The 15335-nt window shown below is 35.1% G+C and overlaps 1 protein-coding gene across 8 annotated transcripts in view; it reads left to right on the forward strand.

Moving 5' to 3' along the window:
- CFAP46 (cilia and flagella associated protein 46) overlaps positions 1-12197 on the forward strand; it is an 84729-nt gene extending 72532 nt beyond the window's left edge. For 5 of the 8 annotated variants that reach the window (XM_075757552.1, XM_075757551.1, XM_075757553.1 and 2 more), the window contains 10 exons: positions 84-248; positions 1779-1855; positions 2435-2495; positions 2587-2622; positions 3158-3260; positions 4454-4566; positions 7171-7252; positions 8803-8939; positions 9420-9506; positions 10296-12196. In XM_075757552.1, coding sequence (XP_075613667.1) covers positions 84-248; positions 1779-1855; positions 2435-2495; positions 2587-2622; positions 3158-3260; positions 4454-4566; positions 7171-7252; positions 8803-8939; positions 9420-9506; positions 10296-10432 — 998 coding nt within the window. In that variant the 3' untranslated portion in view covers positions 10433-12196. Of the gene's footprint in view, positions 1-83; positions 249-1778; positions 1856-2434; positions 2496-2586; positions 2623-3157; positions 3261-4453; positions 4567-7170; positions 7253-8802; positions 8940-9419; positions 9507-10295 lie in introns of all 8 variants that reach the window. The other 3 variants (XM_075757554.1, XM_075757555.1, XM_075757556.1) reach the window with 3 other exon arrangements.
- Positions 12198-15335: the final 3138 nt, after the last annotated feature.

A 15335-nucleotide genomic window follows, 5' to 3' on the forward strand; every position in this document is an offset into this window, starting at 1 on the left:
TGGGTTTTTACATCTAACTTCAATTATTTATATACATACTGAGAACTACTAAGTCTCAGTCATGTTCTGTCACATTTCTTCAGGTACACCTATGGATTTAGGATTGTGTGTGGTATTACTAGCAGATACATTATTTATGGAATTGCCTTTGGAAGCTCTGAGTATCTTTAAAGAGGAAGGAATAAGTTCTGTGTCCAGAGATTTTTCTCTCCAGATTCTCTACAATCGAGTACATCTGGCTGAATCAGGTACTATTAGATAAACATTATTTGCATTAGCATAATAATGCAGGGACTAAGATAATGTAACTAATTAAAATGTAACTAATATGAATGGTATATTATATTTTACTGGAAGACTGCCAGATACAATAAGTTTCCAGTATTTTAGATGGAATAGATAGTACAGTAGACTTATTTCAGTAATGTACAGGCTGATTATAGTTGCAGTGCTAGCTAATTTAAAATAATGTCTACATATTAAAGAATTGTGTAAAACTCAGTGGAGTCTAAAATGGCTTGCAAAACTTCAGTTATACAAGTATGGTCTTAAACTCTTAAAGCTGTTTTCAGCTGCACTGAAAAAAAACCCTGAAATAAGAATTTATACTTCTATTAATTTTCTTTAACAGTATAACACTTTACTGCAAATATCAAATGTAAAAAACTTTTAATCATTGAGCTCATTCCTCTGTGTATAGCTAAGATTACATTAGGGGCTCAAGTCAATCCAGTGATTGTTGTGCTATGCATGAGCAAAATCAGATCCCACAGGCTTTATGGACTTCTTTCTTTACTGCAGATGTTTGTGCCCTACGTAAACTCTTCAGTGAAATGAGTTTGTTAAGTGAGGTAGTTGAACAGTTGGTAAACTTGTCCTTATGGCATCTTAAAACTAATTTCTTATTTATTCTAAAAGTGAGTAATAAATGCAGGCACTAAGCAGTTTTTTGTATAAATCAATGATACCTTCTATTACTGAATTTTAAAATCTGAAGTCACATTTTGCTCATACATAGATAAAAACACATTTTAACTCAAATTAAATTATTAAAACTAGTGGACCTAAGCTAAGTTTAGAAAAACCTCACTCTCTACCATGAAAGTATTCTGTTCCAGAGAGGTTCTCATATTGCATTCATGTCTGTAGTATTTAGCACTTTCAGTATAACCTGTTCTCTCTTTTTCCATTTCACCCCTCCTTTCTAAAGGGAATAATACATATCTCAAACTTCCACCAACTTGCAGTGTACTCCAGTGATAACTGGCTGAAACATGTACTTTGGGTGATAGTCATATATACAGTGAGAAATATAAGTAATTTTTCTGTGCTTTTTTTTTAAAATCTCTTGAAGAAATAAAAAATCAGATTCAAATGTGAAACTTTCTTTTTCCTTTCAATCTCTGCCTGTCTCACAGAAGCTTCAGTTATTCCAATAACATCAACAATTAATAGAAATGGCAATAGGCTTAGAAAGTGCTTCAGTAATCACTGTTCAACTCTATCCTAAATCTGCAATGTAATGAAGCTTTTGCATGTCTAAGGCATCACATCTCTTGTTTCTTTTCCACTTTCAAGCCCTTATTTTTAGGCAAGAGGGTTTGGGGAATGTCCTTGCCTTGTTGTGACATGAAATTAATTTTTATTTTTCTAGTTTAATCTGTTGTTATTATTACATCATAACAAATATAAGTAGTCCTTCAAGAAAGTTGTATTTTCTAAAACTGCCTATATCTTTAAAAAAAAGATAAAAAAATCTGTTCTTTTCAATTCCACAGAGACTGAAGTTAAAACAGATGTTGAAATCTCTAAAGAAACAAAACCAAAAGCTCATCAAAAAAAGAATGTCAAAATGGTGAACTTTCCACATTTTAAAAATAAACTCTATAGGAGTAGCTCTTCTTTTTGTGTAAAAAATGTTTAAGAACTACAAGTGGCTTGCATAGAAGATCATTATATATGCTAGAATTCTGAAGTGGAATAAATACCACATAAGTCCATAAGAATTTTGCTTCTTGTTGATTTTACAATAATCACAGATGAGTTGTTTGTTGAAAAATCATACTCTCTGTGTAAATGTGACATATTAAACAACCCACCAAGAGAGCTGCTTAAAGTTACTAAAATAATTCCTCCAACAATATATTTTATATAGTGTCTGCACATATTTTTCTAAATATGTATGTATGCATATATATTTATATATGTGTGCACGCACACGTGTATACGTAATGTATGTGTAGGTATTGTAGTTGGTGCAGAATAGCTTATGCTTTTAATTTCCATTGACAATTGAGTATCATGCTGCTTTTAGTCCTACCTTCAAAACTTTAGGACATCTTTTTGTTAGTTGTTTGACACAAAGACTACAATACTGTTAATATTTGATTGAGACTTCTGCATGTAATAGAATATGTATTCTTTTTAATTATAGGCACCAATTAATCGTGTTTTACCCTCTAATTGCTTGCCTGTTGATACTCATAATTTTAAATGTATCCTTTCAAAGACTATTAGATAAATGTATCAGATAAACTTTCTTTTTTGTTGTTTACATTGCATTCTTTACACTTAACTGTTTATCAGATATTGTGGACCCCTATAATGAAGGAAGAGAGGCAGGTAGCGTATATTAAATAACAATTTCTCCACAAACTACCCATGGAATTTAGAAAATTTTGTAACAGAAAATGAAGTCATGACATCAAGATGTTGACAAAAAAGCTTAGCTTTTCATTGGAACAGTCCTGCTTATCACCTGTCAGATGGTGCATCAATGAAACAATATAACCTGTTTCAGGTTCAGGAAAGAAATTAGAACTGTATGAGTGGTGCTGGTGTTTTCAACTCGTTACACTTTTCTCAGGGTATCTAGAACTTTTTCTTTGTGCTGTTAAAGTCTATAACCTGTCTACCAAATAATCCTTGTCAGTTATAAAATATACCTTTCAAGTGAGAATTACAAACAATTTTACTTGGAAAATACCACAATTGCTACAGTTTTAAAAGCAGACCTAGGTTTCAAAAAACTTAAGATCTAATGATGGCCTAAAACCCCCTAAATATTATATTGTCATTTTAAAATGATTGAAATTAAGATTGCCCGATGTCCTTTATAGCATGTTACGCTCATAATGATGAAATTCAATTTTTACAGAAGCTTTAAGTCCTTCCCAAAAAATAAAGGAAATCCTAGAAAAACACCATAACCTATTTACACTACGATGGGAAGGAGTTATTGGCAACATACATGTTCCAAGGTTTGTAATATTCTCTCTGTTTTCATGTTTTATCCATGTTTCTTTTTTAAAATTGTGCCTATTCCCAGAGGCTTCAGTTATAAAATAGGGTCACATTTTGCTGAGCTGGTAAACACATAGCTAACCGTTGTCTTTGTTTCAAATGCATATTTAGATTTGTAGACAGGATATTTTAGGGATCTGAAATACAGTGCCACAAAGTGATTTAGTCAGATTGGGACTGGTTGCATCAGAGTTGCTGTATATGTAAATAATCCAATTTTGACAAAAAGTCTACTGGTGCCATCTTTGATGAATATTATGTGAGCATAAATGTAATTTCTGTCTTTGCTCATAACTATTTTTAAATCCAAGAATTAAAACTATAGCATCTCCATGCACATTGAGTCAGCTGTAAGATTGGAGCACAGATTTCAGAAGCAACGTAGTACAAAGAAGGTACATCTCACAGTTTACAATTTCAAACATCTGATCATGAAACTAATACCGTTTTATGGAGTTTATTCATAAACACACTTTGTTCTTTGTAGAAGTACTTTACTTTTAAGATCGTAGAAATAGAGGGATAAAAGGGATCTCGAGAGGTCAAGCAGTGACAAGTCCTGTAAGTGAGTCTACATAGTCATCACTGGAGCTTTCTTTTAAGCTGCTAGTTCATTCAATCCTTTCAAATCTCTGCTTAGGTAAAATCACTGTGTAGGTACTCCAGTGTTTCTTCATAACAATTACAAAGATTGTCACCTGTTATCATTTTTACTGCCAGCTAGGCTTATTGTTCACTTCTCTTTTCAAAACCTATTTTTTTCATATCCTGATGGGTGCATACATAAATACTCACATTGAATTACTGGTTGTTTCAATGCTATACAACGCAGACATTGATGATTATTTTTTTTTAGGAGAGTCTGGATTTATCTAAAAATACACTATGCCTCTTGTTTACTATGAGATGCTACTAAACTAAGTATACCGCTGTATTAAAATTATTATTAGTAATAATAGCCTAAATGAGTTATTACACTTTCTGTACAAATCTGCAGTGTTGTTTGTCTCCTTGCTTTGCATGCTGACTTTTCTTATAAGTATTTCTGGACTAAATACCACTGAAGTGCTTGCTATGGATAATTTCTGAAAAATATTCTTGTAAAATAGTAAAACAAAAGTGACTTCCTTCCTTCCTTCCTTCCTTTCAGCCAAGCTGAATGGGAGCAGCTGCTGACAAACTGCAGTGCGTTTCTGTTCTATGGGATGGAGAGATTCATGTCTCACATTTTACTCAACAGACTGGTTGCTATGAACATCCCAAGTGAGATAAGCAAACTGAAAAATATTTTTGTTCCCAATTGTGTTTATTGCATACTGTATCGTTATCACAGTATTAATGTTAACAATTAAGGGCTTTTTCCAAGATCTAGAGTTTTAATCAGAAAAACTTTGCATTATGTAGATTTTATTCTGTTGCACAGGTTTCCTGTTATTCCTCACAAATAAGTTTAGTCCTTCTCCACTTCCAAATGTTGGAATTTCTCAAGTTCCAAGAATTGATTCATCATCTGATGGTTTTCCCAGTACCTCCTCTCCCTTTCTATGGAATTTAGTATTTGGTAACAAAGTACTTTTTATTGTTAAGAACAACCTCTGCAGTACCAGGTCTCCAAAATTCCTCAGTGTCCACTCAGGCAAAACAGAATTGTCTATGAAGACTGGGTTGATGCTGAATAATGTGGAGCATTTGTAGACTCTGAGAAGGTATTTTTTTTCTCTGCTTATTCAGAACTAATTAGTCTTTCTAAAAGAGGGTTGATTTAGGTTAGAAATAAGGAAAAAAAATTTCCCTCTGAGGGTGGTGAGGCCCTGGCACAGGTTGCCCAGAGAAGCTGTGGCTGCCCCAGCAGTGTTCAAGGCCGGGTTGGATGGGGCTTTGGGCAACCTGGGCTAGTGGAGGGTGTCCCTGCCCATGGCAGGGGGGTTGGAACTAGATGATCTTTGAGGTCCCTTCCAACCCAAACCATTCTAGGATGCTATGATTTCCGGTGTTGTAGTATAAAGCTTAGATTCAGGACTAGTTTTTCAGATTCAAAATCTTCCTTTCTCCTATTCTCCTCAGACATCTGGAAGAAGCTCAACTGGAGTTGTGCTGAATTTGTCAGGGTAGCTGCATTGCTAGCTTTTATTTATATTGTGTTGAGATGTAAAATTGAGAAGGACAGTACACATCAGATTGTGAAGCTCTGCGAGTAACAAGAAGCTTCTTCAGGAAGTGTTGATTTTCAAAGTGATTTAAACATGTATATGTAAATATTACTGGAGATCAAGAAAATATGTCTTCCTATATACATTGGTCACTCTTGAAAATGAGGTTTCAGATGTCTGTAGGCCAGATATTTACAGGTCTGGCAACTTCTGGAAAGTTTCTGAGCACCTTGTTAACCCTTGCCCTGTGTCCCACTCTTAAAATGTACCAGGATTAATCCTCCAGTGCATCTTATTTCCTTTAATGGAGAATAAAATTTCAAATGTATTGATTTTAGTCCTCAAGGGATTGTTCTATTTTCTGACCACCTACACAACTTTTACTTGTTAGGCTGGTAAAATTACTGTTGTCTTGCAGATTGAGTTTGAATCTATTGTAGAGCCACCTACAGTGTTAAAAGTACTTTTATTAATGATTGTGAACTGTTTCTGAGGGCTCTAACCTGGACCAAATATTATTAAATATTGTTGTTGGTCGTTTGCATGGTGAAAGAGAATATATCATTGCTGAATCTGGGTATGAGACTAGCCTAAGAAATAGAATGAGGTGGTTCAGCACCTCCTGAAATGCAGGATTAGAATGCAAATTAACCTTGCTTTATAGGGATAATTAGCAGGAGGTAATTCAGAAAAGGCTAGAGGGAAGTGTTATGCTTAAGCAGAAATAATCAGTTAAACGTTAATAAGTTGGGGAATGACTGCTTAAGGGCAGAATTAGAGAATAGAGTCAAGAGGTGGATCACAAATTAAACAACGTCGTCTTGCTAGAGGAAAAAAACCCTAAGCTCTGTATAGGGGTAACTATACAGACGGGCCATTTGCAAGATATATGAAATAATTCCCTACTCTACTTAGTTTTGCAAAGATCTCAGTTGGAGAAGAATATTGACCAAATAGAATAAGTTATTGGTGGAGAACATTAAGAGTGGTCAGAAGGCTATACCACAGATTTGCGTGCATAGTTTTATTAATAAATATGTATGCGCGTTCATATGTATATATGCATATAAAACATACTTTAGGAAGAAAGATTGATGTATTGAGGGGAGACATGATAATAGTTCTCAAGTATGTCAAAGGCTTTCCAAGCAGAAAGGTAATTTACTTCTCATCTGTTTGAGTTAGTTAGGAAAATAATTAACAGGTTTAAGCTGCAGCAAACCAAACAGTAGGGAAAGCTTTTTAATTCTAAGAGCATTCTAAGCTATTTCACTAGAGGTCTTTAAGGAAAATAAGGAATGTTTGAGATGTAACTTGTTCCTGACTTGTGGAGAGGAGCAGCAGTAGATAACATTTCCATACCTCCATCTTACAAGAGTTTATAACTACAGAATTGAGTCATATAGGTCATTAGCCTGTTATAAGATGGTATGTGGACTTCATTATTAGTTATACTAAGGTGACACAGGAAAAAAACCCTGCAAAACACTATGGAAAAGTGTAGCAAAGTTATATCAAATAATGTTAGGATTACTTTATTTGTGTTCTTTTACTTAATATTTGGCAATTTTGGCTGAAATGTATGAATTTTATATTAGTTGTTTAGACTGTGTTCAAGAAAGTCATTGGCTTAAGAAAGGCCCGGTTTACTTATATTTATTATGTGGGACATTATTATTAGTGCAAATGCCATTGCTATCACATATTTTTTTTCCAGAATGCCATTTGATGATACTTCTAGATCTGGTTCGATCAAAGAAAAGTTATCAAAGAATTACAAGCGCTGATATCCACAAAAGGTAGGATGAAGTTTATTTGATAAAGTCCACAGTAAGGCAGATTATTTTTATTTCAAAGCAAAGTTAAAATTTTGAGTTACAAATATTGTCATTTACTTCTGCAAGTAGAAGGGCTCATATCTACACCTAGGGGAGAAGGTAGCCTCTTCATCTTGTAGCTTCATTCTTTACATACGGCTAAGTAGGATGAAGGCTGTGTTACAAGGCAATGATCAAGAAAATACGACACAGAAACGTTGCTACAGAAGTGTTGCTACATTACACATACCTCCCAATTCTGCGTTCAAGATTCTCAAAATGTTCTAATTAAATATATAAATATATAAATATATAAATGTAATATATAAAACAGATAAATGGTTAGGAGTCCGTCTAAGGTGTCATACACTGAACAGTTTAACAATCAGCCAGTAATTTAAATAAGTTGTTATGGCATGTTAAATAACCTGTTCAGAATCTTTAATATTATCAATCAGAGCTTTTTTTAAGCCTTAAAAGTGTCTCAATATTTTCCTTGCTTTTAAGTTGACAGGTCACAGGGTTTATATAGTTTTATTGTATGTGTAAGTTAAAAATGAATTTTGTGTAAGATAGGTTATATGCACATGTACATATATAAGTATCCAGATGTCTGAGTGTTTAAACAACCTCCTTTTTATTTTTAATATCCTTTTTCACCTCCCCCAAACAGCCATTTCCTAAACCAAAACAAAACACGATTCCTTAAACTAGTTTTTCCAACTCTGAACTTTTGAAGTCTCACTTTAATAGATTAGTGAATTTATCAACAGGACTTACATGTTTAGGCCTAAAAGCTTCCAGAAAATTTTTTAACATTCAGTTAAAACTAAGTCACTAACTCCATAGACAATCAGACAGCATCTCCCCAAAAGATTACAGAAAACTTTATCATCTTCTGATAAAGTTACCATGACAAGCAGAGACTAATAAAACCAAAATTCAGCCTTCAACTTAATGCAGTTCCAACCCTACAGAGTATCACTCTCCTCCCATCACTGAAACAATAATACCAAATATTATTTAAATATTCAGCAATAAAAAAATCTAATGCCACTTTACAAGTGATTTGCTTTTAAGCCTCCAAATTACTGACACACTTATGACAAAGAAAGAGCAAGTTTTCATATTTTAGGTTTCCCTTTAGCAACTTAAGCAGAACTAAAAAGTCTTTTCACCTGATTCCCAACATTTCGACAATCTTATGAAGAGTATCTTGCAGTATTTTGTAAAAGTTATTGTGGTACTCCTCCTTTCACATTTCCTGATATGCCCAGAACAGTAATATGACAGGGAGCAATCCATATGGTAAAATTGCATCATGAAAAGATGTAGAGAGAAAGTTACCTAAATTCTTTGTATTAAATTTAAGGTGCTGTATGAATACTAGAAAACACTTTAAGCTCAGCATACAAGAAAATGCAGTCTGGCACTCCCTTTCCCCTTCTATTAAAAAGCACTGCATATTTATATTTTTTGCTATATTATGTACATTTCTAGTTTATTGATTTCATACTTTTGATTTTTTTTAGCTGTCTAGGTATTGCTATAGAGAGACCAACAGAGACAGCAATGCTTCTAAGCCTTAGTGGTGTTCGTTCTGTAATAGCCAACCAGTGGTACACTACCTTGCAAGAGAATGCAGAAAGGCTAGAAATTTTGTCCGAGAGTAAGTATTGGTATTCATCTTCATTTGCATGTGTATTATTTCAGACATTTGTATGTTTGCGCTCATGGAGTGTGTGTATCTACTTGTATCCCATCTCTCGTTTTTGCTCCTCACCAAAGTTTACTATAGGAGGTAAACTGCATGCAGGAGCCACCGTGTTGTTGACAGGTTGATCTTTCAAATAGAACAGTAACCTACTTAAATTGGTGGGGCAGGGGGAGTTGTTTATGGTTATATAGTAAGAGTAGGGTTTCTATAGTGAGGAGCAGTGCCCTAGGACTTGGCAATCTGTCGTTACATAAACTATGGGGAAAACAAAAGCTGGAGATAACTCACATCTTCAGAGATAAAGAACTAAATCTGTAAATGTATCCTTTTTCATTAAGTTTTAAATGTGAAGGCACCAGGCTGTATGGTTGATATTTTCCTGTTTTTCAAGTCTTTCATTAAAAACTCACAGAAACTAACATTTCTTTCCAGATTTGTTGACAGTTGGTAGAACAACTGGGCAGACAGTCCATATTCTTCAAAAGAGTAAGATTCACGGGGAAAAGAATTCCAATAAAAGTAAGAATTAAAAAGCTTAGTACAAAAGACTGGCAGTGGGTGTTAACTAGAACCTGATAGACCTATGGGTAGTTAACAGGTGTAAGTGAAATCTTTCAGGTGAACTATGACAAATTTTTGTGACACTTACAAGAATTGAGAGTGGGAAGGACACTAATACAATATTATAATTGGAGTAGCTGTATTTTACATATATAAAATTTTGGGGGAGGCTTTGTCATAGCTGATCAAAAGCTAAAATTTATGCTTCATTGAACTGTAACAAAATGAAGTAGTGTGACTGAAAAGTTGTATCAGGAGTGTAACATGAACAATATAAGTGGTATGGATTATAAACTGCAAAAATACAAGTTGAACCTGCAGTGATTAGACAGTCTGCATTGTAAAGGGTACACTATATATATGAAATTCCACCTGTCATCTTGTTGGAGAGGGGAGAAGGATTTTTGAGTAAAACAACTTTTACTATACTGTTTATAAAATTATATAGATATTTTTCTTTGTATTAGACTTACGTCTTAAAACACGGGTAAAGAAAATAAATTTTAATTATATCTTACACTGTCATAGAATTGAAGAGAGAGAGAGAGTTCAGATCACAAACATTGCCTAGCTTTCTGTTTTTTCAGAAAATGCTTCTTGGATATAGTGGCAGTTATTAATATTACAAAAAAGAATGTAAAAGAACTATATTCATCAAAGAGAAGAAGTGATAAATTACTGGACTTAAAGCATTCTTATATCCAGTCATATTCAGAAATAATAATGTTTTTTAAAATGTTTTTATAGTGGAAGCTGATTCTCACAGTTCTCCTAGAGACAAAGCAGAAGAACAGACCATTCACACTTCTTCAAATCTTCCTGCAATTCATCCATCGTTTTTTAATTGTGTGCTCTATGGTTTACCCAACATAATTATTATGTAATTTGTGTCAGACTTCTCATACTAGGAATACCACTACACTGTGCACAGGGCACACTTTGCATTTAAAGGTGTGGCAGATACTTATTTCTGTATGGGCTAAGGAGAGGTGAGCTTAAGAAAATGTATGTTTTGCTGATAGACTGGTTTCTGTTTCAGATGCAAATAGTTTGATATTAGAATAAGTGTCAGGAAAGTACCAAAGAACATTTATTTTGGAGATTTCAGTTAGTACTCTAAGGTTTTCTGAACTCAGTGAATGCCTTAAAAGAATTCGGTGAGTACCAACAGATGTTAAAGGAAATTAGGCTAGTATTTTGGGGCATTGATGCATGAGTGAAATTGGAATGTATCATTGTCAGTACTTCCATTTAGAAACATTTTTCCTTCATGTATTTTATTTTTACATGAAAGATTTATCAGGAGCATAGCTGAAAAATTTACCAACTCACCTTATTCTGAGTGAATTGATTTTTAACTAATTATATATCGGTAGTTGTAGTTTAATTAGAAAACAAGGTAGTATTAAATAAAATTTTTAATAAGTTTTGCTTTCTTTATTTCCCTATAGTTTTCCTGAATGGCATATGAAGATATATTAAATCCCAGATAAGATTATTACATGTATAGATTTTGTAACATGCTCTTTTAATCAGCAATGTATTTTTAAAATACATACTTTAAAACTTTTATTTGTAGTGATAACAGTAGAAATAAATATAGAATACTTTACCACTTACAGAATATACAAAGCCTTGACCATTATTGCAACTAAAACCATTTTAAGAGTCTCTTTTTTCCCCGATAAAATGGTGATGTCTGTTTCCTGTGATAGATTTGTGTGTGTGTGTGTTCCTGATAGAGCATTAAAATGGCACTGAAAAGATACTGTTCTTGTCTACCTGTTGTGTAGTAGTTAATTAGAACCTGATAAGAGTTACAGGGCTATATAGACCATAATTACAAATTCATGACATGCAAAATACATTTTTTATATAAAAAATAATTTTTTGTATAAATTTGTGCTTCCTTCCCCCTTGCTCTCACAATTCAATTAGATGACCTTATATGAACTGCAGCTGCTCTGTCAAACTGTGTTCCATAACGTGTGGGTTTTATTCCCTTTATACATAACTTTCGTCTTTATTTAGACATAAGACATATATTTTTATGGCATGCATCTGGGCATCCAGTAACAACATCAATTAAGTAAAGAAGGCATCATAGACTATACTTCAGTTACCCAGCCTGAAAACCAAGGATTCAGTGTAATATAATTTCAAGTCTCTGAAGTTGCCATGTTTCACCTGATATCAGCATGAGTCCCTTACCCCAAGTTCTCACATTTATTTGTTTGTTTGTTTTTAGGTCTTACCAGGTACCTTTTCATTGCATCGCTATTACACAGCTGCTTTTTTAAAATCCCTGCATGGTATTTGGGAAGCTGAAGTATTTCTGAGTTTGAAGATGCAATTTCTCTTGAATGAAACACATGTCCACACTTGCTCAGTATAGCAAATGCCCACTAGATTGTTAATTTCTTTAATTATTTCCACATCATTCTCCAACACATTCATTGCTATGAAATTGTATTTCCCTGCTGTTAGTGGCATTTTTTACCTGGAATTCCATCTTTCTAGTGCTGCCTCTTTTTCTGCAACATAAAATGCTTTGAAAAAAAAAGTGTATGCAATGGGAATCATGAAGCCTTATCTGGCTTGCTACACAATGGTTTTCATGAATTTGTATTAACTTCCACCTTATTGAAATAAGAAATTTCATAAAGTCCAGAAAAGTCTCAATGCTTCAGAAATGACAGTGGTGTTCTTTGAGAATAATCCAGGATAAAAACTGCAAGATTGCAAAGGTTAGAAAGACCATTGATATCCAGATACAATGGGCTTATTCAATAGTTTACTACTGTGGTTTTATTTATGAAACTGATGGAAATAATCTACCAAAGTGTTTTTTCTCCAAAAATATTCCCATTTGTATTTGATACTTTAGCCCTAACTACATTGCACCAACCTCTGTCAGAAAGATAAATGAGTACGACCAAAAATTTCTTTACAGTCTGACAGCACTACTTTATCAGAAAGCATTGATAAAGAGTAATGGCCTCATCCAGGAAACTTCAGACCTGTAAGCTTTACTTGATGAGAGTAAGATACTGGAAATACTAACCAGAGAAACTGTGGCAGAATACCTACAAATGGGCAATGTATGCTGGGTAAGTATAGTAAAAGTGGGTGGTATGCCTAATTACATAATATATCTGATTGGCATTTCTGAAGCATTAAAAAATAATTGACTGGGGGCCATGAAGTACAGTCATAACCAAATTTCCTGGGGTATTAGAAGAGTATTCTCTGTATTACCGTGCTAAATACCAGTCAGTAAAATCATTAATAGTAGTAGGACTACATGAGTAGATGATAAATTGAACTTCAGGTGACAGTGGGTATGCATTCAGTGACATGCAAAGACATCTAGTTCATTCCTTCAGGAGTTAGTACCAGAAACAATATCTTCTTTTCCTTTATATGTTTGTAGCAATGTGCAGTGACATGATTGTACAAAAGTAGAGTCACTTCAGGAAAAGATATACAGTAGAATTTTGACTTATTTCAAAAGAAAAAGAGTATAGACAAATTAACATCTTTTATATTTCCTTTTTAATTTACAATGGCAATTTAACAAAGGAGAAGAACCTGCTTTTTATGCACAGAAAGGATTCAGCAGCTCAGCTGATACAGTTTTAGAGTTCAGAATGGTTATCTGTTAAAAACAGTAAATATGAATGGAACTGAGCAAAGAAAGGTTGAGAAGGAATGCTGTAGAAATTTTCTTTTTTAGAACCTGATTTGAATAAGCAACTAAAAGCTGAACATTTTCTGATATTCTTCAGATTGTGATTGAAAGTTTAGGCAGAAGGACTCCTCTGTGAGGACAACATGAGTTTTAATTAGGAAACTTAAAAAGACCCCACTTACAGTTCATGATAAATGCACTGTAATATGCCTGATGAGTTCTATCATTTAAGAAGCTAAATAAATCCTAAGTTTACATCTTTGTCACACACACAAACATTTTCTGCAATTTAGAAGCTTTTGCAGAAATGTAATAGTTCTCACTTAAGAATTTCAGGGTGAGCCAACTCTGTTCCAAGAAACAGGACATGACAGATAGTTTAGGGCATATTCACCAGACCAAATTGAAATGTTTCCAGCTATTGTTGAGTCATTTGGCCATCAGTTGAGAATTATAAGGCAGCGCCTACTCAGGTGGAATCTAGAATTAGAGGAGAGAGTGGCAGTGAAAAAAACGAGAGAAAAATAGAGAGGTTCTCAGACGTCTTCTGTGATCATGGAATGAAAACCATGTCAGGTTTCGAATAAATTGTGCAAAGGTCTGGATAAAAGTCATCTCCATTCAAGTCAAAGTACAAACCAGAAAACCTAAAAACCACTCTTCCCTGTGAGGGTGCTGAGGCCCTGGCACAGGGTGCCCAGAGAAGCTGTGGCTGCCCCTGGCTCCCTGGCAGTGTTCAAGGCCAGGTTGGATGGGGCTTTGGGCAACCTGGGCTAGTGGAGGGTGTCCCTGCCCATGGCAGGGGTGGCACTGGATGGGCTGGGAGGTCCCTGCCCACCCACACCAGGCTGGGGTTCTATGAAAAAAGTGAAGTGCTCTCATAGCAAATTATCTGGACTAACAATAGCAAGCTTTCTCCCCACAGAGTGAGCCAACAGATGGTGGCAATGAAAGCAAAAGAAATCTGTGTACAGCACAGAAGGAACAAAGATGGGTATGTTTATCTTGCAGTGGCCTAATAGGTGAGACCCCCAAGAGGATCCTTGGCTTCAAATTATTTGGAGAACTAACAATAGTAGCATAGTCATAGAAGGTGCCAAACTGAAGGTCTTCATTCTTTAACATTGAATGTGAAATGGGTGGACCAAAATTTCCAGCTGCAGATACAAACATGGAATTAAGATTGTTGATTTCACATAAGATTTGGTATAGAAAGAGTACTCCCTAATAACTGCAATGGAAATAGTCATGTTTAAATGATGATATGATTATTTTTAAACCATTCATTAAGTACAGACGAATAGTAAATTCAAAAAGGCAAGTCCTAGTATTAATATTGTATAAATAGAATCACAGAATCACAGAATTGTTTGGGTTTAAATGGACCTTTAAAGATATCTAGTCCCACCTCCCTGCCATGGGCAGGGGCATCTTCCACTAGATGAGGTTGCTCAAAGCCCCACCCAGCCTGAACCTGAACACTTGGGACGTGTCATGGTTTAGCCCCAGCTGGCAGCTGAGCCCCAGACGGCCGCTCACTCGCTCCTCCTCCCCAGGAGGAGGGGGATAAGGACAGTTTACTAGGACAGCAAAGGAAAAGGAAAATAAGAACAGTACTTAGAATATACAAAGTGCGGTGATACACAGTGCGATTTTCTCACCTGACTGGATGCCCAGCCTGTCCTGGAGCAGCTGCCCCTCCTCCCCTGTCAGCCCCCTTTATATGCTGAGCATGATGTCATATGGTGTGGAATTCCCCTTTGGCTAGTTTGGATCACCTGTCCCCTGAAAATTAACTCTATCCTAGCCAAAAACCAGGACACAGTGATGGGGCATCCACAGCTTCTCTGGGCAACCTATTCCAGTGTCTCACCACCTGCGTCGTAACAAATCCCCTCCTTATGCCCAATCTAAACCTACCCTCTTTCAGTTTAAAACTGTTGCCCCATGTCCTGTCACTACAGGCCTTTGTAAAAACCTCTCTCTTTCTTGTAAGACCCCTTCTATATTGAAAGGCCACAATAAGGTCTCCCCGCAGCCTTCTCTTCTCCAGGCTGAACAACCCCAACTCTCTCAGCCTGTCTCCATAGCAGAGG

The sequence above is a fragment of the Balearica regulorum genome, chromosome 7, assembly GCF_011004875.1.
Source record: "Balearica regulorum gibbericeps isolate bBalReg1 chromosome 7, bBalReg1.pri, whole genome shotgun sequence".
Classification (NCBI taxonomy): domain Eukaryota; kingdom Metazoa; phylum Chordata; class Aves; order Gruiformes; family Gruidae; genus Balearica; species Balearica regulorum.